The sequence below is a fragment of the Leuciscus leuciscus genome, assembly GCF_965113295.1.
Source record: "Leuciscus leuciscus genome assembly, chromosome: 5".
Taxonomy (NCBI): Eukaryota; Metazoa; Chordata; class Actinopteri; order Cypriniformes; family Leuciscidae; genus Leuciscus; species Leuciscus leuciscus.
Window position 1 is genome coordinate 34,762,545 of NC_138729.1, and position 25,779 is coordinate 34,788,323.

At 37.9% G+C, this 25,779-nt stretch overlaps 1 protein-coding gene and 1 long non-coding RNA gene across 11 annotated transcripts in view; one reads left to right on the forward strand and one right to left on the reverse strand.

Annotated features, from left to right (window-relative positions):
- LOC309498610 overlaps positions 1-25,132 on the reverse strand; it is a 127,892-nt gene extending 102,760 nt beyond the window's left edge. The window contains exon 1 of the long non-coding RNA XR_014205996.1: positions 24,498-25,132. This is a non-coding gene — a long non-coding RNA (uncharacterized lncRNA). The remainder of the gene's footprint in view (positions 1-24,497) is intronic.
- Positions 1-25,779, forward strand: part of phldb1a (pleckstrin homology-like domain, family B, member 1a) — a 48,195-nt gene that overhangs the window by 19,163 nt on the left and 3,253 nt on the right. For 4 of the 10 annotated variants that reach the window (XM_082169381.1, XM_082169380.1, XM_082169377.1 and 1 more), the window contains 19 exons: positions 255-380; positions 3,081-4,288; positions 10,062-10,298; positions 11,145-11,282; positions 11,613-11,750; positions 12,376-12,504; positions 14,205-14,360; positions 14,492-14,602; positions 15,516-15,602; positions 16,056-16,175; positions 17,355-17,474; positions 17,780-17,938; positions 18,183-18,326; positions 18,611-18,703; positions 21,332-21,401; positions 21,557-21,776; positions 23,107-23,197; positions 23,567-23,713; positions 25,142-25,361. In XM_082169381.1, coding sequence (XP_082025507.1) covers positions 255-380; positions 3,081-4,288; positions 10,062-10,298; positions 11,145-11,282; positions 11,613-11,750; positions 12,376-12,504; positions 14,205-14,360; positions 14,492-14,602; positions 15,516-15,602; positions 16,056-16,175; positions 17,355-17,474; positions 17,780-17,938; positions 18,183-18,326; positions 18,611-18,703; positions 21,332-21,401; positions 21,557-21,776; positions 23,107-23,197; positions 23,567-23,713; positions 25,142-25,361 — 3,714 coding nt within the window. The remainder of the gene's footprint in view (positions 1-254; positions 381-3,080; positions 4,289-10,061; positions 10,299-11,144; positions 11,283-11,612; positions 11,751-12,375; positions 12,505-14,204; positions 14,361-14,491; positions 14,603-15,515; positions 15,603-16,055; positions 16,176-17,354; positions 17,475-17,779; positions 17,939-18,182; positions 18,327-18,610; positions 18,704-21,331; positions 21,402-21,556; positions 21,777-23,106; positions 23,198-23,566; positions 23,714-25,141; positions 25,362-25,779) is intronic. The other 6 variants (XM_082169379.1, XM_082169382.1, XM_082169383.1 and 3 more) reach the window with 6 other exon arrangements.

The window sequence follows — 25,779 nt, forward strand, 5'->3', positions numbered from 1 at the left end:
TTTGGAAGCATTTAAGATGCCCCTGCTCCATTCAGGGTTGGTGAAAAAGGTCACAGACAATTTCACAAATATTACAACAGTTTCCATTTTTGGGCTTTTATTCAAAAAAAAAAAAAAAAAAACGAATTAAAGACTGATTTATATCACCAGTAGTTTTTAAAGTATTATTGTCAACTTGAATAAAACCAATTCATTTAGAAGTTTCATCATAAAGCATTTTTTTGATTATCTACCACACATGATTCTTTTCTCAGGGTGTATGCTGTGTTTTGGTCAGTCAGCCTTTTTCCGCTTTAACCACCCAGAGGAGGCCCTCAGAATGAAGAGCTTGATGCCAGGTGGAAGCCCTGGATTTACCAGTACCTACAAGAACCACTCAGGTATATATGCAGAAGCAAAATTACACTGACCTAAAATCTGGTAGTATAAGAACTGCTCTGGATACTGTGCTGTGGGGAGTTAAAGTTGCTGAAGGCGCTCAGAAAAAGAAAGAAAGAGCTACATTCGCAAATAATGGTGTGCGTTCCATTGATTTAATTACTAAACGTTATAGCAAAAGGGGCACAGAGAGGCATTGTACCCTAGATAATTATAACAAGTTCCAGACACTGCTCAGGTGACACAAATCTGCCTAAAATAACTCGGCCTAATCCTGCCTCTTTTAATATCCATGTTATTGGAGAAAACTCCAGCTGTATCTTTGCCCATTTTAAACCCTGCTCTCACTCATTCAGCAATGACTAATTTCAAATAGTCTAGAAACCAGGAAGTGAGATCCTTGGAGGAGAAACAACTTCTTTGAAAAGAATGGGAATTTAAATTGCCACAGGCACTCTTTCAACTGCTGGAAAGCCCCTGTTGAGAGACCTTGGATTTGACCCTGTTAGTTTAAAACCCTTGAACACCAAATTGGACATTTAAAGGAACGTGACAGTGATGAATATCACATTGTTGTGAGGCTAGTGTTGGGGTAACGGCCTGGTGCATCATTGTTTATCTCAGACCTAGACCTAGCTTTATCTAAAGCTCTTTCATTCAATACTGTAAAAAACAAACAAACATTGAAATTATTTGTTCTTTGGTCTGATGTAAGGATACTGATCTATACTTGGGAAATTGGCAATAATTTACTGTACATTTTGATAATAATTAAAATTCATTATAACACGATGGCAATTAGTGGTTGATTGTTTATTTACAGTTTGTATTCATTTTGATGTTCTGCCACATCTATATTTGTAACCATCATTCAGGCAGTGTTCCAGAGTTTGATATTCTCATGAAATTCATCTTATTTTCAGGTTTCACATGGATTTTAAAATATTTAATTTCTTATCAATTCTTAGCCACTTTCATCACTGGATTTAAAAAAGCAAACTTGCAGTGCAACTTCTGCTCTGACTGCTGGACAGTAGAAGTGTATTACCCGGCCTAAATATCTACATGTTTGATTGGTAAAATTTCAGTAACAAACATTTCTTCTTGTATATTTTAAAATAAAATGACATGTCCTTAAAAGGGTCACTTGCCTTATGTGATGTGAGCACATGTTCTACCCACTGTGCCACGGCTCTAAAATAACGTGTTTATTGTGTGGTTAGTGCACCGGTGGCCCTGGCTGCAAAGAGTGAACAGAATTGAGTGCGTTCAGCTGGTCTTGAGTGCGCAGAATGAGTCATGTTATAATTCAGGCTCTATTCTCCTCTGTCTGCTGTGACCTTTGGGCCGAGGGTGGGATTCATGCCATCCGCAGACTGTAGGCAGAGAGACACACCCAGTTGAGCATATGTGTAAGAGAGGGGGAGGTGTGTGTTTGTATGCATTATGCCCAGCCATGTCCTGCATGGGTGTAGAGGACAAGTGGTATGAGTGAAATATAGTTCTGACCAGGGGTACAGGAAGATGTCTATAAAACACGTCAAAACTCCACTAAGCACAACAACCGTGTTGGTGAGAACACTCGTTTAAACAGAATACACACCAGGACATTTGACTGCACATCACATTTTCAACATTATTGATACTGCCTGCCATCTTAATGCAATGGATCGGGACATAAATTAAGCCTTTAAATAAAAGGGTTATTGAGCTGTTTACACTGTTATATACAATGAAAGAGCCTTCACAGTGACAGGAAATAAAAATTGACACAAAAAACCTGCCTTACACAACATCAGGAGTGGAGCGGACAAATTCTTTCTACACACTGCAACGGTCACAATATGACGTCACACTATGCAACTATTTAACATAAATAACACTTAAAAAAACAAACAAAAAATAGCCCCCTTAAAGTGTTTATTACAAATAAATTACTAAATGTTAAAAATGAATAAATGTAAATGAACAAACATTTACAATCCTGTGAAAACAGGGGGTGCTGCAGCACCCCTACTTCCTGCGCCCCTGGTTCTGACTTTTTAAATATAGACATTTCAAATCCTCACGTGATTGCAAGATTGCTGTGAGAGATAGATGCCTGACTTAAGTTTTTGTTGTTTGTTTAGATCATAATAGCTTTAAAAATGCAGTAATTCACAACCGTATTTTTATAGGTTAAGATTGAAAGTATGGGTCTGGGAGAAGGGTAAACATTTTTTTTACAAAATTAATTTAAAAGAAAATTTAAATTAAAAGCAGGATAAAAAGTTTCAAAGTAAGTTTTAACCTTCATAGAAAATAAATAATTAAATGCGTTTAAATATTTTTTGGTTTTATATATAACCATTTGGGCGTCTGTAATATAAAAAAAAAATGTTTTTGGAAGTCTCTTATGCTAACCAGGGCTGCATTTATTTAATAAAAAATACACTATAAACACTTATATTGTGAAATATTATTACAGTTTACAGGTTTTTTTTCAATGTAATTTTTTTCCTGTAATGGCAAATCTATAAAATATAATATATATACCGGTACCTGTATGTATATATATATATGTATATACATTCCTGACCCAAACTTTTGAACTGTAGTGTGTATATATTTTAAATATCCTACATTTTGTTTTCTACATTTGATAAATATGAATTATATATTAATACTTAAGATAATCAACTGATGTTTTTTATTTTCCACAGAAACCCATGGGCAGCTCAATGGAAACCACCTTCCTGTGAACGATCGATCTCGTCCTGGACATGGCACTCCTATGCGCTCTATTGAAAAGGACCTTCAAGACATTATGAATTCTCTGTCTATGGATGAAGGCCAGATTTCCTCATCTGAGCACTGTAAAAAAGCCTGCCACCCCATTTCACAGTCTGCCATGCCCAACGGGGGTGGCCACAGTCTTGTCTCCCCTCCAACCAGTCCTGGTGCTTTGTCAGTAAGCTCCAGCTATGAAAATACCAGTCTTCCTTTCTCCCCCATCTCCACCTCCTCTGTGGTTAGCAGTCCAGGGGCTTGTTTGGACTCCTCTAATACCCGTTCCACCAGCTACACCCACACTGTCCAGCCCCCGGTGCCACAACCACGCACTTTTGCATCCAAGGCCAGCAGTTCCAATGGGGGACTAAAGGATCAAGAAAGTCCCAGGCTTCAAAAGGCCTTGACTGAAACCCCCTCAAGCCCTGCTACAAACCGTAGAGGTGAGAATCCACACCTGGCCCATGGTTCCTCCTCTTCGTTACTATCATTTGCATCTGGAGATTTAAGCAGACAGGTCAATGCCAGACTCACCTCCTCATCCTCACCGGCATCTTCTAGCCCTCGATCCAGTGTTGGCTCATCGGTCCAAGAAAATTCTTCTAGTCTTCAGTCCCATTCTCATGCACTCCTTCCTCCAGACAGTCCCCAGTCGTCCCGCCGTGGTGTAGAATTGTCTAGTATGCGTCAACTTCCTCCTCTCAGTCCCTCTGCATCACGCAAAGGTGTCCTCGGGGTGCCTGTTCTCCCTGGAGCACTACCTGGTGTTCCTTTGACCTCTCGTGGCCGGACTGTACCAGAGAGTCCTCGTCTCCAACGACGAACCACAGCAGAGGAAGAAGCAGGAAATATGAGATTGCACGCCAGAAGTCCATCTCCTGTATCAGCTCTTTTGAAGGACCAGCCTGGCGGAAAGCAGAACGGTGGTCTCAACCCAGCTTTTGGCTCTCAGACAGGGGCGTCTCCTCTCACTAGTCCCCGTAACCAGAGAAAGAACTCAAGGGAGCCTCGGCAGGTCCAGACGCGCACACGGGAACGCAAGAACAGCATTTCAGAGGTCAGCGACAAAGAGGAAGACCTACTGGAGTACCACCGCTGGCAGAGAGAGGAAAGGATGCGCGAGCAGGAAATGGAGAGGCTGGTATGTCTGAACATGTGTGTTTACAGTACTTGTCAAAAGTTTTGACACACTTACTCGTTTATTATGATGTACTAGTTTTATCATCAAACTATGAAATAACAAAAATGGAGATACACTACTGTTTAAAAAATTGGCATCAGTTAGTAAAAAAATTATACTTTTATTCAGAAAGGATTAAATTGATCAAAAATGACAGTAAAGTGACCGTAAAGACGCTTATAATGTTACTTAAGATTTCTATTTCAAATAATGCAAATTAAAACTTTATTTTCATCAAATAACTCTGAAAAACTAAATGTATCATGGTTTGTACAAAAATATTAAACGGCACAACTGTTTTTAACATTGATAATAATTTTTGTGAGCACCAAATCATAATATTAGAATGATTTCTAAAGGATCAAGTGACACGTTTTTTACATTTACATTACAATTACATGTTTAAAATTATAAACTTTTATAATGTATTAAAATGAATAACGGGGTTAAGTCAAAACTATCAGGGCCTTTTTACACCAGGTCACTTCATGTGTTTTCTCTGATCGGATAGCTATGTAAATTCTCTCCTAAGCGCTTTCGAGACAGATTTAAATCTGATCACTCAAACCACTTCAGGGGGTGGTCTGAGACGCATTCCAGATGAAACTGGACAAATGTAAATGCATCCGGTTGTTAAAACCACGTGTAAATTTGACTCCTCCCGAAATGGTAAAAAAAGCATGTGAGAGCATGTTATAGGCTATATAACACGTTACCAGTGCTTACATCTTACCTTTACTGATCACTACTCTTTCTCCTATTGCAGTCTTTGATCTTGAATTTAGCTGATGACAAATAAAATGCAGCTCACATCTGTTGCTTTTGTTGACGTGAACTCCTGTGCTTATAGTGCAGGAATTGAAGATTGTGTGTGTATATTTTATATATATATATATATATATATATATATATATTGCAAGTGTAAATGGAATCGTTTTAACAAATCAGATAGCTATCCGATCAGTAAAAACGCATGCAGTGACCAGATGTAAACAGGCCCTTTATATTTTAGCTTTTTTTTATATGTATCTTTAAAACATGATTTAGATCAAATGGTATTTAAGATCATGAGACAAATGAGAGAAATTTAAATTGAGTCAATAGTATCCAAACTTTTAACAGGTTCCATATGTGTGTACACAGATGTGGTGTTTTAAATGGGAAAAATTGTTTCAATTACCTCAATGATGTTGTGTTTCTTCACTTTCAATTCAAATCCAATCCAGGTAAAAGTTCTGGTACTATTAAAGTTATAATTTTTTTGTCTTTGGGAAGTAAAATGAAATAGAGAAGCTATAGATTGCTGTAGAGCACTGATGAGAGTATTGACAACATGTATTAGGCTACATCTCAAATTAAACCCCATGTAACCTATTATTTAAATCGATTGCTGGACATCGTAATGTTATTGGCGTCCATCTTCATTGAATTTTGAAATCAGATAGAGCCGGCCAGAGCGCTGCATAATAAGTAGCCACGCCGGCTTCAGTCTGGAAATACACACCGACAATGACACGCCCCTACTGCGTGCTAGAATCTCCGAAAAACAAGCTGATTTCAACATCAAAATGTACGCTTTTAAATATACCAATACTGCTATCTCAAACATGGAGAGGCTTCTTCGTGATCTCAACTAACAGATTCTGCAAAAAAACGAAAATCACCAATTTTGAAAAAAAACGCTTCTTTCTCATTTTGCTCGAAAGTTGTGCTGCCGACTTGTGTCCCTGGTTTCCGTGTCTGGTCACATTTGTGTGATGAGGCTTTTGTCATTGTGTCATTGGCTTGGAGTGGACTCAGCACTGGAGTTTGAGCGGGTGGAGTTTATATGGAGAGAGTTTTCTGGTCAAGACATAGAACAGTCAGGAATAACACACAGATGTAAATTCCTGAGGCCTTTTAAAAGCTTGTGCAGAACGTGTGGCTTCCTGAAGACTATATTTACCCGACACAATCTCAGTGCTTTGAGCTGCCCTCTTCTTCATATACACACACACACACACACACACACACACACACACACACACACACACACACACACACACACACACACACACACACACACACACACACACACATACTGTCCTCCTTTAGCAGTCTAAACATTAGTCTCTCTACTCCCTAAATTAACCACACACAGACATCATCTCTCTCATTTAAACCTATTAAAAACCCCAGACATTGCTTGGGTGCATCTCAAATTCCCATATGGAATTGCCATTCATCTTCTTTCTTACTCGCCATCTTATTTATCCCTGAATTTATAAACATCTTCTGTGCCTCTAACCAGCTCACTTAATGGCATTTTTATGATGAAGTTCTGTAACCTCTCTTAAAAATACAATCCACATTGCACACACAAACCTAATTATATGCGGCTGCCACACATTCTTGTTATTCCCTTGAGAAAAACTATTTTAGGCCATTTACTATGAGACAGAACTAAATTAATACAGGATAGTAAGTCATTTTCCATAATATCAGTCTCTTGTCAGCGTTTTGAGACAATGGCAGGAACATTAGGTTTATTATGAACACGTTTCACTCTGTTTGGGTTAAACTTTGTCCTATGGTCTCTGGTCTGTCTGGCACTGTTGTCATGGTTACAGCACAGCTTTATCCAATGGTGTGGCAACTAGAAAGGTAGTGCTAGTTTTTGTCCAAAATTAGCTCAATGCCCTTTTTAATGCTGCTCTCAGGTTAGTATCACCTTTGAAAGGACTTGTGCCACATTAAAGCACAGCTGAGCTGTATTTAGCGTTAATCTCCTTTCTAATGTCATCAAATACACAGACATTGATTTCTAGCTTCAAAAATGGCATTTCAGAGGTGTGACCTCGCAGCATGCTAGTGTAAGCCGCATGTGACCACACATTCTGGGTTTATGGACAGGAGTGATCTACACTGAGAACGGGGGAACATTTCATCTGGTGCTTGACCGGAAAAGCATTTGGGAGATAAGATAAAAAGACAAAAGCAAGCAAGTGTATTACAAACTAGAGGGAAGAGATCTAGAAAAAGCATTTGGAATCTGATCTTTTCTTCTAATCCTGACAAGAGATAATGGCTCGTGGGGTAATGTCATATTTACTCTCAAATCCCTTCACGTGTCTATGTTTACTCCGTTCTAGGTCATGGCCCAGTTGGCTTGAAAACATGTTTCTTCTCTGTTCAATGATAGTATTGCTGTGCTCCGCCCACCTTTTATCTCACACACACATTAGACAGCCGTATTGCCAACAACAGTGGATCTTTAGGAACCAGATTTTACATTTGACATCAGTTGTTGACCCAGCTCTGTAAAAAAATTGTTTGAGCAAAAGGCTAAAAAGTTTGGGGTTTGAAGGAAGTCTCTTATGCTCACCAGGGCTGCATTTACTTGATCAACAATGCAGTAAAAACAGTAATATTGTGAAATATTATTATAATTTAAAATAACAGTTTTCTATTTTAATGTTTTATAATGTAATTCATTCCTGTGGTAGCAAAGCTAGATTTTCAGCAGCCATAATGTCATTACTCCAGTCTTCAGTGTCACGTGATCTTTCAGAAATCATACTAATACGCTGATTTCTTGTTATTATCAAATGTGAAAACAATTATGCTGCTTAATATTTTTGTGGAAATGGTTATACATTATTTGTCAGGATAAAAGTATAATTTAAAAATAAGAATAATAATACAAAAAAATTATTTTTTTTGTGGTTTTCTGTTCATTTTGTCACAAACTTTTAAAGATGACATCAGGCTGAATAGGAACAACTACAAGTATAAATGCATGGACAATAGCAGAAACTGTGGGCTACCAGCATAATACATGGAACAAATATTTGGCCAAATAATTTATTATTATGAACCACATGACCAAGTGACAGGTGAATTTGTGCCAAAATACTTAAATGTGAAATTGGATTCATAGGCTTTGATGTAAGCGTTAGGAAGTATTTTCACCTCCCTTTTAAAAATCTGTTTTATTTTGCTATAATATCTGCAAAATTGACTTGTTGCATTTATAATTTTTTGGTCACAATGCACCAGAAGATAACTTGTTTTACACCAAACACATGCACTTTGTCTTCATAATCCATAAAGATGTGTGTCTCTGCTGGCTCACTGAAGTTTTAAAGGTCATTTGCCTTTTGTTCCTCTCTGTGTCTCGGGAAGCTACAGAGAACTGAAGCATTTCATACTCTGAACCACATGAGGGCGATATGGCACCAATTTTTTAAAGAAAGAACTTTGTTTACCAGATTAAAAACATCTAAAAAAATAAGTTTAAATATTAAACACACTGTTTTCCACTGCAATTAATAGATTTATACCCTAAATATAGATGTACAGGTTTTAATTACACTTTGTTTTCATAGATGTGTCTAAGAACGTTTAAATGAACCTTTTCTTCCTTTACACCACCTCTTACATTTTATATCGATGCTTGGAAAATTGTGCGTGTAGAGAGAGAGAGAGAGAGAGAGTATTAAAGAGAGGAAAAAAAAGATGAAAAGTATTTTTTTTAAATCTCCATTTTGGTTTTCAGACATTTACACACAATTTTCCCAGAGCAAATTCTATAGAATACAATTTACACTTAACTACCTTGTTTAAGCCCCTAATAATGAATTGAATTTACCATCTTGGCTGTTGTGCCTAAATAGAGGACAGTCGTGTCTTAAAGTGGCTTTTACACACAAAGGTTTAGTGCTCTGCTTTGTGTTGGTCTGTGTCGTGGCATCTTCAGCATGCAGACCAGCTGTGCTGACACCCTTTTGTTGGAGAAGAATGCTGTTGCTACGTTACCCATCAGTTAGCGTTTACTTGTTCCAGCACTCTGTCTGCACTCTCCTGACAGGGGAGACCTCGTTAAAAGGGAAGAGCATATGTTTCGAGATGTTCTATTGGCTGGTCTTGTGAGATAATGGCTCAGTGATAAAGACTTTTACAGCACTGAACAGTGAACACCTAGAGCATGAAATTCAATCTGTTACAAATAAAACACATGCTGTATTCCTCTTGTACTGTGTGCATTTTCAGAGGTCAGAGTCTCAGGCCTGTCTTGACTTTTATTTGTGTAAATAATTCCTTAGTTCATCAAAATAAAATGTTAGTAGCTGAAATGGATGGCTGTAGATTACTTGTGCTCTCTGCCATGCTATTTTAGTAATGTCACTGGTGTCATCTAGCCAAGCTGAGCTGGGTATTGTCTATGTAAAATATAATGAGCCCCAATGCCTAGAGCGCTAGTTAGTCCAGCTAGAGCTGCGAGAGAAGACCGGGACTCTGGCAGCCTGTATGTAGATGGTGTACACACACACACACACACACACACACACACACACTGTGTGTGTAGAGTGATGGCAGCAGCTGACTATCACAGCCAGGTGAGAGGTCGCTTGAGTGTGCTCAGAGGTTTGGGGGTCAGTAACTGGGTTGAAGGGAAACTTTCACAAAGAGTATTTTTATGAGACCTCAAGCACTGTTGCGGATATTCAGGATTTTCACATTTATACTGAGTTGTTTAATGCGCTAGCGATGCTGTAGGATGTTATGAGAGTCACACAGTGTCGTAAGTGGTCTTTGAAATGTTGGTGTCAGGTTGCAGTTAGTTTAGAACATACGGACTTGAAGCTCTTAGAAGAGTGTTAACTACATGTGTTTAAACCATTTTAGACCTGTGTGTGAGTTTTTGTGCCATTTAAAGCTGTATGCACAGCTAAAACCTTCTTTGCGTTTTTAGGAGAGGCAGAGGCTTGAGACCATCCTGAATTTGTGTGCCGAGTATAATAAGAGTGATCCTCCAGTTGGCTTGGACGCAGGGAGGGCGTGTCAGTTCCCGGGTATGGAGGAGGTCTCTGTTCGACGACCCGGCCCTGTCCCAGCGAGTGTGCCGGCCCACAGCTCTCAGAGACAGAGAGAGAGTGAGGAGGAGAACCTGAAAGAGGAGTGTAGCAGCACTGAGAGCCAGCATCAGGAGGTACAACAAACACACACACACACACACACACACACACACACACTATGAGTGATACTCCCACTATTAGACTAACACACTGATACCTGAACCGAATTGAAATAAACAGGAAGTTTTGGGGTTTTGAACATTTTTAAACATTGTGACATAATTAATAAGAAAGAATTAAAAATACTATTTCCTGGTCGCTAGTCAAATAAGTACATTTGATCATGTGATTTTTGTTAAGATGGTCAGATGTTCTTGAATCAACTAAAGCACAAGATGCTCTTTGGATGATCTCAAATTGTGCTGGAGAACATAATCATCAGGTTTGACATGAACTTGTGGAGTTCACGTGCAGCTGTCATTAAAGCAAAACATATTTATGTAAGCTAAAAATATATAACATCTATACTAAATAGATTTGCATTTTTGAATTTTTGGACCTCATTATATACAAAACAAAAACTGCTTGAATGAGTATGTGGACATATTTGTGCACACACTTTATTATGCATATGCCCATAATTTGAAGTTTTATGTGAGATTTTATTAAAACATCCAATTTTGTCGTTGTGTGGCAATATTCCTATGCACTTCATGTGGAAGAATAAGTAAATGTTTACCTCTTATGGTCTGCTGGTGCCTTTTGAATTCGCCTAGATTTGAATATTTCTTCTGTTCTTTCTGTAAACACATGTCTCTCTCTGCCTTTTTCTCTCCCTTTCTTTAGATAAAAATGGTTTTCATTCATTTAGGTCACTGTTAGAAGGCCATGTAGAATTTATTTGTTGCAAACATTCTCTGAGTGGCTTCACCAACACATACACAAACACAATTTGTTGTAATTGACAAATGCTTTTTCAGCATGAAGATTCCTCAGTGCTGGGGCAGCAGGAGAGAGCGTATCTGGAGGAAGAGCGGCTCAGGGTTCTGGCTCGGGTGGACGAGCTGAAGACTCGTGTCACTGACCTTGAACAGCAGATACAGGAGTCCAGACAGGAGGTTAGACTGAGTCTTAAACCTACAGACCGTTGCCTGTGTGATGTGTCTACAAAGTACATGTACCTTCCTTCATTTCCATCATCATAACCACATGAATGAGAGCGAGAGATGTAGATATTCACATCAAAACTTGTAAAGCCTGCTCAATCTCTAGTCGTCTTCATCTACATCAGTGCATCACCATCTGTCATGCATAAAAAAAATCTTTGGTGTTGCATATTAAAATCGATGTGAAAGCAGGATTTTGCCTGATCAGCAGAGCTGCGCTCTTCATGTTAACAGAAACATATGGAAGTGAACAGACTGTTGAATGTGTCGTTTTATTTGCAGGCAGAGATGGAGAGGGCATTACTGCAGGGAGAACGGAGGGCGGAGCTTGATCAAGTGGAGACAGAGTTGGGGATCATCAATCAACTTCAGCTGAAACTGAATGAAGTGGAAAATGCAACTCAGAAGGAGAAAGAGAAGGTACCGACAACAAACACGCGCTATAAAGCATGCTTCCCTGTTTCCTGTTGGTTTCTCCTGAAATACTTTGTGGATGCATCTTTACTACCATGCTAATTTCTAACAGTCTGACATCTAACTTTTTATTAATTCAAATGACACTGACTTTATTGCATGTTTCAGTGGGCACTTTCATATCAGTCTTTTGATAAAAATCTTTTAATTTGTAATGAAATCTGCAATGAAACATTAAAGCGGCTTTGTTCCAGACCACAACATAAAGAAGAGTCAGTTTTCTGTAGGTATAATAAAAATGTATTGAAAGTAAATGTACACATCAATAAATGTTAAAATCGGTGAAAATACCATTAAGGCAGTCAAATAGAGATACAATGTACAATATTATCTGTAAATACTATATGTTCTACAACTGACTGCTGTATGAATATTTATTCTGCTCAGATAGTCTGCTGCAATATGGGCTCTGATTGCCATGGCAACCCCATATCTAAACCACTGTTTTAACACAGCATGGAGTCTTTATCTTAGCAGTTTCCTCTTTGTTTTCCCCTCTCTCTGGCATCACTGGCTTGCTGCGTGTGTATTTTACTTGTGTGTATGTTACGTGTGTGTAATGTTTTTTTAGGAGAGAGCAAAAGTCTCAGCTGAGCGGGATGTCCTGGCCAGACTGAGGGATTCGTACAGTGAGCTGAAGGGCCAGCTTCATAAATGCCCAGAATCACTGAGGGAGCACTTACAGGAACAACTGACCAGGGTCAGTGTGCGATTTGATACTGCCGTGAGAGTCGATTATCGAACATATACATCCGCTTCACTTTAAAGAGGAGCAGGAGAAATGAAAGAAAGTATAGTTAGATTGTCAGGACATTAAAATATTAAATGAATAGCGATTGGTCTCATGATTTTTTAATTTTTATTATTTAGAACAGTTAGTTGCGAGTTCTCTGTTTCCCTCTAATTTAGAAGTCTTTTTTCTATAACCAATATATATAACAAATCTTGTTTTGCCATCCGTCCAGTGGCCTTGGTGTTTTTCGCTCACCATATTTAATAATAGCTTTGATAGTAGTTAAAGGAAATTAAATAAAATTACTTTAATGTTGTTAATTGTCCCATGTGGATCAAATTTATAAATTCATTGGCTATTAAGAAATCCTTTCTCTGACGTTTACAGGAGCATAAAGGAAAGCCTTGCTACAAGAACACCGATTCTTTTGGTGGTTCTCTTTTCCCTGCCAGTCTTTAGAAATAAGACAAAACACCATGAAGCAGTTGTACTGTCAAATTATGTATATTTATATTTATATTTATTTAATTTGTAACTTATAAATGTAACTGATAAACATTTAATTAATGAAATTATTATTTAACACATTAACCATGACAGCTTTAATAAATAGACCAATACATACATTTAAAAAATGTAATACACCAATACAAAAATTTGGGCTGATATTACAATTCTGTTCTAATTTTGCCTAAATAAATTAAAAATAAAAGAGTAAAAAATGTAATCAGTTGTTTTAAATGCTAAGTGAATGTTAGGTATTTCACCGTCATAATGCATAGTATGAATGTATTCTAAGATGATTGATGTGTTGGAAATGGTGAATTAAAACAATGGAAATATATATATAAAAAAGGGAAATTAACATGCACAGTTGAATATCCAATGTCAGCCTGCCTCTATAATTAAAAAATAAAATAAAATAAAATAAAATAGCAACAAAGAAAATTATCAGAGAACAGCAAAATAGATTGAAGTAGATTTACTCCTATATAATGCCATTTGTACACAAGACACTCTATGAAAATAACTATTGGAATGTATCACCCTCCAGTATCACCAGCAATTAATGGGCAAATCACATGATATGATACAACAGCCTTAACTGGACAGCTTGTTAGAATCTGGATCTGTACAAACTGCACAAATATCCTATGGCTGTGTGTGTTGGCTGTGTGTCTGCGCTCCCTCTCGAGCCACATTATGCTCATGGCAATAAAGGGTTTACACACTGTCTGAACAACCATGATCGTTATGATGCACCTCTGCTCTTTTAGGCAATGAAAATGCATGAAATTCATTTATTTGTATGTCTGTCTTTTGCTTTTCACTCTTGCTTTAGTGCTTATTTTACTAAATCTCCTCACTAATTCACTGATATGGTGATGAACTGAGCGAATCACCTCACTCTTCTTTATCTTTGTTCCAATAATCACCAAGCAGAGGATGTGTATAAATTGTTTTTTTCAGGAGATGCATTGAGAAAAAAAAAAAAACATGTTCCATACAGCAAACATTGTTTGGCAGACAGAGTGATCTTCTTCGGCATGTCATTGAGGAACATTTGTCTGTCTGCTTGTTTGTTTCTCCCATCTGTTCGTCTGCCTCTGTCTTTCCCTCTCCCTGTTCGTCTCTCTGTCCATCTGTGCATGTGTGTGTGTGTGTAGAAGGTGGAGGCTCTGGAGTCGGCCACTAAGCGCTTTGAGGATTTGGAGTTCCGCCAGTTGGAGCGAGAGAGTGGCATAGAGGAGGAGAAGGAGACAGTCAGCAGGCAGCTGTTGCAAGAGAAGGCAGAGTATCACCGGAGTGTGGCCAAAAGGAAGGTAAATGACACTGATCTCTGGTCAGTTCTATTAAAGGACTCATAAAGTCAGTAATGAGTGTCGAGTCCTGTATCAGACTGGAATGACAAATGAGCACGGCTTCCGTTGAAACGTTTCTCTTGGTTGTGTAGGAGAAAATGGCAGCTCTGGAGATCCATGCCAACCAACTTGGACTTCAGGCAGCTCAGGATTGTGAAAGGATGGCCAAAGATAGAACACTGGGCCTGCAGATGCTCCACAAGGTTGAAAACAAAGCTTAATCTCTATTTTCACTTTATGCAAAGCGTCTTCATCACTACAGAAATACAGCTTGATACTTAAAGAAATATTCCAGGTTAAAATACAAGTCAAGCACAGTCAACGACATTTGGGGCATAATGTAAGCCAAAATCTTGGTTACAGTGAGACACTTACAATGGAAGTAAATGGGACATTTAAGTTATTTAATGTTATTGCTGATTATATGTTATTGATCTTATTGTGAACAATTCATCCATGTATATTTTTCATTTTTTTCATTTTGTTTGTTTTTTTCATTCATTTCATTTAATTAATTTATGTTTTTGAACTCGTAATGTTTGATCAAAATGTCATAATTGGATCTTCCAATGAAAATGGCAGACTTCCCTCTGGTGAGGTTTCCTAGATCCAATCATTTAGTTTGCTTATACCTGCCCCTCCACAATCGATTGTGTGGCAACAAGTGATACAACCAAGTCCCCGCCATACGTTTTTTCTTTGTCGATAATACGTTACATCGCAATACGGAATAAAATATCTGTTGCTATTTCCATTTCATAGCACCTTTAAGATATTTTCTGTTTCAATATAATTGACTCAAGAAAATATGTTACCAAGATTTTAGAATAAAAAAAATAGGTCACTAACTTTTTTTGTCACATTTATTTATTTAACAGCTTCAAAGTTATAAACAGGAAAACACAGTGTTAATGTTGCAAAATTGATCAATTATGAAATTACTTTAGTGTCATTATTCAACTCAATTTAGTTTGTTATAACCTAATTTTACAGCTTCATCAACATGACAATGTAACCATAAACTCTAAAACCTCAAAATGCCAAAAAATTATGATTGTATTGAACCCAGAATATTCCCTAATGGTAAATGTGACCCTTGATATATTTTTCTTTAAGGAAAAGGAGAGACTGTCTGCCCTGGAGAAGAGATACCAGAGCCTGACTGGTGGAAAGACTTTCTCCAAGCCTAGCAGCACGAAGGAGGTAACACCAGCCATGATGACTACTAATCAATATTGTTTGCCTATCTCTGTCTAGTCTAGTAGACAGACTGTATACAGAGGCCTCCAGATCTAAGAATAATTATATCTATAAGAATAAGTATAATAATAAATCTGTGCTGTATCTCAGTATTTAGTGCATTGGTTTGAAATAACCGAATCGTTGTGTACATTCTGATGGTGGTGGTGTCTGTAGGGATCCACTCCACTCCTGTTTAGCAGTAATGAGCATGTTTTTTTCCTGGGTTATCGCCGTCAGCGATACGCTTTATATCGATGCCTCTTTGATCAGCCATAAAATATGTAGAGGCAATCTGAAGAAGTTTGATATAAGACAAATAATGTCATAAAAATGTTCTTTGGCATGGTTTGCACAACATTGTGCACAAACTGTCTTTGTGGTGTTTTCTGACTTCAGTGTTCATATTCAAAACAGGAAGTGCTTTACATCAATGAACCTGACTTTTTTGATGAGCTCCCTTCCCAGAATTCTCTGCTCCCTTCTTCTTGTTGTCAAAGATCCACCACTCAGATATATTCTAACAGGCAGCAGGAGGTAAAAGCATTACCCCAAGACAGCTGTGGGGGATTTACAAACTAACAAAAACATTGTCATTGGCACTTACTCAGTCATTTCGCCGTTTATAATGAACATGTTACTACAGTGTGGCTGATGAGAAGGGATTGAAATTGTATAGAATTGAATGATATCAGTTTCTTAACAGTTCCACTAATGATTCTGTTAGAATGCATGTGTGAGAACCGTTAGTGGAATCGGTTCTCAGTTCCCAACCCTACTGATGTGTATGAACATAACCTACAGTACCGTTCAAAAGTTTGAGGACGGCAAGATTTTTTAAATATTTTTGAAAAAAGTCTCTTATTCTCACCAAGGTGCGGGTGTAAATATAAAAAATAACAGTAATATTTTGAAATATTATTACAAATTAAAAATAACTCTTTTCTTTTTTAATATGTTTTAAAATGTATTCGTGTGATGGTAATGCTAAACTTTCTGATAATGTTAATTTGGTGCTCAAGAAACATTTCCTATTATTATCTATGAAAACGTTTGTGCTGCATAATATTTGGAAACTGTGATCATTTTTTTCAGGATTCTTTGATAAATGGAATGTTCAAAAGAACATCATTTATTTGAAATATAAATCTTTTGTTACATTGTGTAAGAGTATTTACTGTTACTTTGGAACCTGAATGTGTCCTTGCTAAATCAATTTTAAAAAATAATTTCTTTAAAAAAATCGCACTGACCCCAAACCTTTGACCTCTAGACAATACCTTGAATATTTGCAGGATTTTATTTGAGTTGTTGGGTATGTGATGTTCGTTTGTTGAGCATTCATTAATTGTACTGGCAACAGCTATAGTTGCTGAAATGCAAATAATTAGCATTTTGTGTGAGAATTCACTGTGCACAACATTGTGGGTGTTGTCTGCCTCAATCCAGCATGAATGGTTTTCAGACCATTGAGGATTGCTGTGGTTATATATCGTAGTACTGGGATGGCGGACATTGACATTCTGTACCACACATTCTGCATGTGTGTATATTGGAGATGTTGCTTGGCATGTTTGTGATGTGTTGGGCATAAGCGTGCCTTTTCCAGTGGGTGCATGAAGATTTATGGTGCAGTTCTTCATGAGTTGTTTGAAATATGAACTGATATCCGATGTGGATGTGTGTACGGATGAATGGATGTGTGTGTGCGCTTAGGAGTACCTCAAACTCTCTGATGTATATAAGATGTATGGGAACGGATGTATCCCCGCCCAGACTGCTTTCCCTAACGCTCTCTGTCTACCGCTGGCTGTAACATCAGACACACCTCGTGAGGTATGACTCCTCCACTCACTCTTTCATCCATGACAGAATCTTTTCCTTGCCTTTCCACCTCCTGTTTCCCTTTCCAGTGCCATTTATTTCTAGTTTGTGGCTTTTATTTTATGATGCTGTCAGAATAACGCACTGGCTGTCTTCTCTTAAAACTTTTATTTTTCATTTCTTCCCAGTTGTCTTAGTGTCTTAGTTGCTGTTGTATCCTCTGCCTCTGCTATGCTAGCTTTATGCTTTTCTACACCTAAAATGCCCACGTTACATTTTATGTTTGTGTTTGTGTGTGATGGGCTGATTGTATAAAGGAGTATGTGACAGTCAGTCAGTTAAACCAGCTGTTCGGGATGCCTAAAGTTGACCCCTCCCCCACATCTTCCGTCCAATCATTCCAAGCTATTGTCGCTGATCCTGTCCACTCCAGCCACACATCCCAGTGTGGCTCCTCCCAGTCACTTCCTGTTGAGGTGTGTGTTTTTTCCTGGTGTCGATGTGTTCATGATTGTATTTACCATAGCTCTGGCTTGTTCATTTGAAATCTGAGTTGAATAAAGTGGGATTTCAAGCTTTTGGTTTTGAGACATTTTTTTTACATTTTCTAATCTAAATACCACCTCATACTTTCAGTGCATGTCTCTTCTTTCCTTTCTTCCTGTATCAATTTTTCCTCTTTTACCCACCTATCCTCCCTTTACCTGGACTGCACTTCAGACCCAGCCTGCATGGAGTAGGCCTTCAATCCCCAGGCTAGATTCAGAGCGCTGGTACCAGGAAATCATGGCAGCTGGGGAGTCCAGTCATGCCTGTCCTCCCCCTCTGCCTGCTAAGTGTCTCTCCTCACGTAAACCTATGCAGGTAAACTCTCTTCATTTGTCTGTCTTCTATTCTGCTTGCATCCTTTGTCTGTCCTTAAGTTCTCTGTCCTTTTGATTGAATCTATCCAGAAATAACCACTAATTTTGTTGAATAAAATAACATGAAAAGCAGTACTTTTATGTAAAGCGTCTACATTGCCGGGTGCCTGGTTGCTTTGGTGTTGTATTTTTCCTCGCTATGGGGGCAAGCTGCCATAGTTGTCATTATGGATGGAGGATATGAATGATGAAGGGATAAATAACACTAAGATGTTTTGTCGTCAGATCTGTAAGCAGGATGGAGAGCTGGGACAGACCAATGGCACCTTTACACCCTTGCCTTCCATGACCACATCAGGCAGAAACACACCCACCAAAGTAAGATGGTTTATAACGCAAGAGGCCACAATATGTAGTCTACAATTGTTTTAGACAACTTTTGCAGTGCTTAAATATATAATGCAACATTTTTCATCCACCTTTTCAGCAGCCGTGGAAGTATTTTTCCCATAGGGATAAAAAAAAAAAACGAATTAAAAAGAGTTATTAGCCATGAACCAGCCATGAACCAGACCAACCTGCTACGAGGTGATTCACATTACAAACCTTGATTTGAAGCAAAGAAGTATTGAATAATTGGACAAAAAACAAGTAATTTAATTGAGTCTGGAGATGGTAATACTAAAGCACTGTTCTCAACTGTAAATCGTATTCTGAAACCTCCTGACACACTTCCCACACACCTGTACTGCTCTACTCAATGCGATAAATGTATGTCTTTCTTCAATGACAAAATAACTACCATCCACCAACAATTGACCTCTTTGGCTACCCCGTACTGTAGTTCGCCACACAGTGTCTCAATTAATTTTCCCCTCTCCTTCCTTTTTTCTTTCAAATACTAAGAAAAAGAAATTACTCAATTAATTTACAAATCTAATTCTTCCACATTTACTTGATCCTTCATTTGGTAAAGGCCTGTTTTCCTTCTCTTTCTTCTCTTATAAGAATTCACACTTCTCTTAGCTCCGGCATTGTTACATCATCTTTTAAAATAGCTGCCATAAGCCCAGTTCTTCAGAAACTTGGTGCAGACCCTAACAATCTAGATAATTTCCGTCCCATCTCAGATCTTACATTTATTTAAAACATTCTTGAAAAAGCAGTGGCAGTACAGGTTCATGTTCACCTTAGTAATAATAACTTGTATGAGTGTTTTCAGTCAGGGTTTTGTTCTAAGCATAGCACGGAAACTGCCCTAGTGATGGCTGCTGATGGCGGGTTCTTATCTATTCTTGTTTTACTTGACTTGAGTGCAGCTTTTGACACAATTTCACACAATATTCTCTTGAACCGTTTATCCGATATTGGTATCACTGGTAGTCCTTCTGCCTGGTTCACTTCATACCTTTCAAACCAAAAAAAAAGTTAATTCCCAACCTTCTTCTGTTAGCTGTGGTGTCCCCCTGGGTTCTGTCCTAGGTACCCTATTGTTCCTAATCTACCTTCTCCCACTCCGTAATATCTTTTCCAAATTCGGTATTAAATTCCACTGTTACGCTGATGATACACAGCTTTATATATCTACAAACCCTGATTCCATTCTCCCCCCTGCCTGTCTTACCAACTGCCTTCATGAAATAAATGTCTGGTTTTCTGCCAACTTCCTCAAACTTAATGGCAGTAAGACTGAAGCACTCCTTATTGGCACTAATTCTACTCTCTCTAGGTCCTGCAGTTTTTCTTTATCCATTGACGGTTCTTCCGTTTCTCCTTCCCGCCAGGTTAGGAACTTGGGGGTCATCTTCGACAGCACCCTTTCATTTGAAGCTCACATTAATAACATGGTCTTGTTATTTTCATCTCCGCAATATTGCTCACCTCCGTCAATTTTCTCACTCCGCGTAGTTCTTGTTCATTCGCTTGTCACCTCCCGCATTGATTACTGTAATTCTCTTTTATCACACAAATCTCTTCATAAACTCTAGCTGATTCAGAATTCTGCAGCTCGTATCATAACCCGGACTCCTCTAACAGCTACGTTGGCTTCCTATCAAATTCCGGATTGAATTTAAAATTCTCCTCCTCACTTACAAATCTCTTCATATCCTCGCTCCACCTTACCTCTCAGATCTCTTACAGCCCTACACCCCTTCTCGATCTCTCCGTTCCTCTTCATTGTGTCTCCTCCATACACCTTCTGCTGGCCTAACCACCATGGGCCATAGGGCCTTTAGCCATGCTTCTCCTCGTCTTTGGAATTCTCTCCCAGTCAACATCCGTAATTCAGACTTGTTAGGTCAGTTTAAAGTCAAACTTAACTCATATATTCAGAATTGCTTATCTTCCATGATTACTTTGTGCACTCAAATCTAGTACTTTTTTATTGCCATTGTTATTTTACTGTTATTTTCTGTTTTAATATTGTTATTGCTGCTACTTGTTGTATGGTGACCTTGAGTGGTTTGAAAGGCGCCTTAAATAAAATGCATTATTATTATTATTATTATTATTATTATTATAAGTGTAATTATTAGCTTTAAAGAAGGAAAGAGCAACAATCCCATAAAACATTGCTAATAATTTTGCGATATTTCCCGTGTTCACAGCCGGGAATCTGTTTGTTTGAATCTGTTTGTGTGTGGTGTGCTATATCCACACACTATTGGAACAAAACTGTTTTTTGTTTTTTTTATCGTCATGTTTGTGGTCTGTCACATTTTGAAAATCTGATAAGAATCTTTTAGTGTGGGCCAGGCTTTAGCTTCATTCAGCGTGTAAACACATTATTTGGACTACATTAACCTTGGTGTTGTGCACTTACTTCAAAGACAAGGGTGGCGTATGATGCGTATTTAATCCTTAAAATATTAGAATGTGCAATGTGGCGTGGACAGACAGATGAAGACTGACTCAACTGAAAACCTGTTGTAGCTCCATTATAACTGCACATGTATTGTTTTCAAATGTATCACTTTCTATTTATCTTTTCTGTTTTATCTTCAGAGTCTCCCAGACCTATCTCCTGCTTATTTGGACTTAGACTCCAGGAGACCATTAGATCTACAGGGCAGAGGTAGTCCATCACTCACTGTTATCAGACTGTAAACAGCATGTGTTGAATAATTTAATGTTGTTTTGCTAACACAGCTACATGTAACCTAAAGATGGTTGTAGACATACTGTATAGGCAAGTGTTTTTATTGATCTGCTCTGGGTGTGTTTCTCCAGGGCTCTATACATGTGATGATTCCAGAATCAGGCCTACGGATCCTAAGCACAGCCACTGGGGGGCACCACCTTCAGGACCCCCCATGGTACACCACTCCATTCTGCACCACCAAGCACCCCCAGCAGGAGAGTCAACGTATGACACTCTGAGTTTGGAGAGCTCCGACAGCGTGGAGACCAGCGTATCTACCGGCAACAACTCCGCCTGTTCACCTGAAAGGTGAGATGCAGTTGTCAAGGGAACCCTCCGTTCTGCCTCCATTCCCCTGACAACGGGTCACGCTGTCCAATTTCCCCATAAATGTTTTTTCATCCTCCTCCCAGAATAGTTCCTGGGTTGTTTCCATGACAACACATACGTCCATACAAAGAGACATGCTATTCTTCTCATCTTCAAAGTTTGGTCTTGTCCCGAGGCAGAACAAGCACAGAATGTCATTTTAAAGTATGTGCTCCTTGGAGCCAGGGAAGCTTCAGGTGTTTAGTCAGATGTTGAAGTCATGAATAGACGTTCTCTTGATGTTGCCCTACTTTTCAGCATCGATAGTCTGGACAAGAATCTTTGACCTTGCATTCTTACATTTCGGTTAGATGTTTCAGCAGTTTTAATTTAAACTCCTACAGCCAACCTCACCCTCGATCAACCTTTTCCTTTGAAATGGTAAAAGAGGCCCACCAAAAAGCATGTAGGTCCTCATTTAAAAGTGAAATAGATTTTTTTTTTTAATCACATCCTCTTTAACCAAGCAAAATAATGTACTTTTTCTTTTTTAACCAGTGGCGAAAACTTGGTTGTCTAGGACCTAGGCAAGATAAGACATGAACAAGAGTTTAAAAAAAAACATCATTATGAAGGTTTAGAAAATAAAAAGTCATATTACTTTAAAATAAAATATTCATTACCATTCAAAAGTTTTAGGTCAGGGTTTGAGGTTTTTTAACTAAAACTTTTATTCAGGAAGGATGCATTAAATTGACCAAAAATTAGAGTAAATACTCTTAATTTCTTAGAATTTTTTTTATTTCAAATTAATTCTGTAATGCCACAAAAATATTAAGCAGCACAGCTGTTTTCAACATTGATTATAATAATTTGCCATCACAGGAATAAATTACTCTTTAGCTAAACTCTGCAGGAAAGTGGACCTTGAGGGCCAGAGTTGAGAATATTTAAATAGAAAACAGCTATTTTAAGGTATAACCATATTGCACAAAATTACTGTTTTTACTGTATTTCTAATCAAATAAATGCAGCCTTTGTGAGCTTAAAAACATTTTTAGTCGTATATACTGGCGTAAAATTATTAGTAAAATGTTTTAAATATTATTTTAATAATAATAATAATTTGTCAGTAGACGTATTCGATCATTTTAATATAATATATTTTTATCTATTTTTATTGTTGTTGTTATTAAAGTATTTTTTTATATTTATTTAGAAGCATTAATTTAAAGCAACTATGATCTGTCTAGAGTGAGCATTTGGGCCCAATGTCGTCTTCTGCCACTGGAAACACCACATAAACAGTAACCGTGTGTTTCTCTCTTAGCAGCAATGGGCTGGCAGGACTGAGGCTGGAGGAGATGGAGAAGATGTTGAAGGAGGCCCAGCAGGAGAAAGCCAGACTGGTGGAGAGTCGAGTGAGTACCATTAAACTTTAATTGTCTGTGAAATATAATCCATCCCTCAGCCTGTCTCTCATATAAAAGAGATCTTTTTCATGAATTTAAAAAGGAAGCCCCTGGTCCCTTTGGCATTACTGCATTAAAGATTGTTTCTTACCTAGAAAGAGGGATAGACATGAAAGGCTGGATCTTAACAAGCTCTCAGACAGTAATACTCACTCAAACAATCTCTTGCTGAATTATTTTTTCATGCATCCCCAGTCACTCCGCACTGTGTATTTTATGTATTTGTATGTATTTTTCCCTATTGCCTATTAAATCTTCTCGCAGTGGATTTGAAGCCCCTCTGTGTCTTAATCTGTCTGTCTGTCTTGTTTTCATCAGGAGAGAGAAGTGCAGGCACGAAAGCAGCTTCTGGAGGCCGAGAGAAGGAGGCGAGAGGAGGTAGAGAGGAGGCTGATGGATGAGACCGCGCACAGGCAGAGACTTGTGGAGGAAGAGGTCAAGATGAGAGAGAAACAGTGTTCTCAGGTCAGTGCATCTGGAGAATACCTAAATGAATTGGTCTCAGATCAGCAATAGATTTATAGAGTCTCCCACTCTTTTATTAGGCGGACATAAAATCATCACGTTTCCCAGTGAGATAAAAGGGACAATACTAAATAATAAGGCTTTCATTAATAAATCATGAATAAGTATTAATAATAATAATCATAATGATTTATAGATCAAGAGACCATGTACATTCATATATATGTATGTATGTATATATGTGTGTATATATATATATATATATATATATATATATATATATATATATATATATATCATTCATACATTCATTCATTCATCATACATACACACATACATACATACATACATACATGCATACATACACACACACACACACACACACACACACACATATATATATATATAATGTATATGTGAATGTAAATATAGGTCAGTGATGTGGCACATTTAAGTTATTCATAAATATAATTAAAACTAAGACATTTCTTGAATACACCTCTTACATAAAGAGTGTAAAAAGCCATTGTGATTTTTTTTTAATATATTATAATGCTTTATTATTTAATTTATATTATTATTCAATAAACATTTTTAAATGAGTCTAGGGGTAACTGTCCAGCAATCAAAAAAAAAAAAAAAAGAAAAGATCATTAAAAGTCTTCTTAAAAGAAATCTTGGCTTTTGGATTTTTTTTTTCTGTAATTTGTGTTCTGAAGATGAACGAAGGTCTTACAGCATGAGGGTGAGTAATTAATGACAGAATTTTCATTTTTGGGAGAACTAACCCTTTAACTAATCATGTTTAGCATAATATAATGTGCATACATAAATATGTAACATCAGGTTAGTTATAAATCCGAGTTTGAAACACACGGATGTATACACAGTGGAGTAGCGCCAGCTCTCACTTTTACAGACAGTTTCAATGTCTGTGTACAACTCTGAACACAGCGGTGCGCTTCACCGGTGCCGCTCTGAGGTCAGTGAATGTTTGGATTTGCTCTTTAAAAGTCTTTATGAGGTCACTTGCTCAGCTTGACTGGGCCAGACGGGAGGCATGAATGCACAGAGAGCAGCTCCGCACAGCAGGTGGATGAGAGGAGACACGCAGACAGATGGTGAGAGGGAGACAGCAGAAAGAAGATAAGATGGGAGGAAGAGGAGGGGGTGTAAAGCAGAGGCAAGGAAGGGCAGGGCAGTAGGACAGCGATGTTTTAAACACAGATAAGTGACACAACCAAAACAATGGATTCAACCCGTGATCTTCACCACTGTGTGCATTTTCCCTGCTTAAATACAGTGATCACAATATCAAATTATAATGCTATATTTCCATGAAATGTATTGTTGTTATGTGTACCTGAACAAGTAAATTTTTATGGAAATATTTGAGACAGCAGCTAATCTGAGCTCTGCCCTCTTCAGGCTCGGCCAATGACGCGCTACCTACCTATTCGAAAAGAGGAGTTTGACCTGCGTTCTCATGTGGAGTCATCAGGCCACTGCGTGGACACATGTGCGTTTGTCATTGTTACAGAGAAAATGTGCAAGGGTCATCTTGTGAAGATGGGCGGCAAGATCAAATCCTGGAAAAAACGCTGGTTTGTCTTTGATCGGCTTAAAAGGACCTTCTCTTATTACATAGGTAAGATAATTGTTGTATCTACGCCTGATTAAATGGTCAGCACATTTATTTTGTGTTTTTTTGTGACCAATTTTGGATTTTACTTTTTTCAATTCACAATACAGTTTAAATAATTTTGAGACATTTTTCAAAAAGCGTACTGTATATATTTATAAATCTCAATTTATTTCTTGACAAATTAATATAGAAAGGGATTTAAGTGTAAAAGAGAGCACATACTCTTTCTGGTGTTGCTTAGTACAAGTCAAAATACATAAGGTGGAAAAAGTGAAGAAATATGAAGAAAAAAAAATTTGACGGCACTTACAAAGTGGAAAGTTCTGGTGAACCGTTTTATCTCTGTTCGCTCAATTTCCGATCATCTTGTCTTTCTTTTAGATGTTCTCTCTCTCTCTCTCGCACACATACGCTTTGCTCG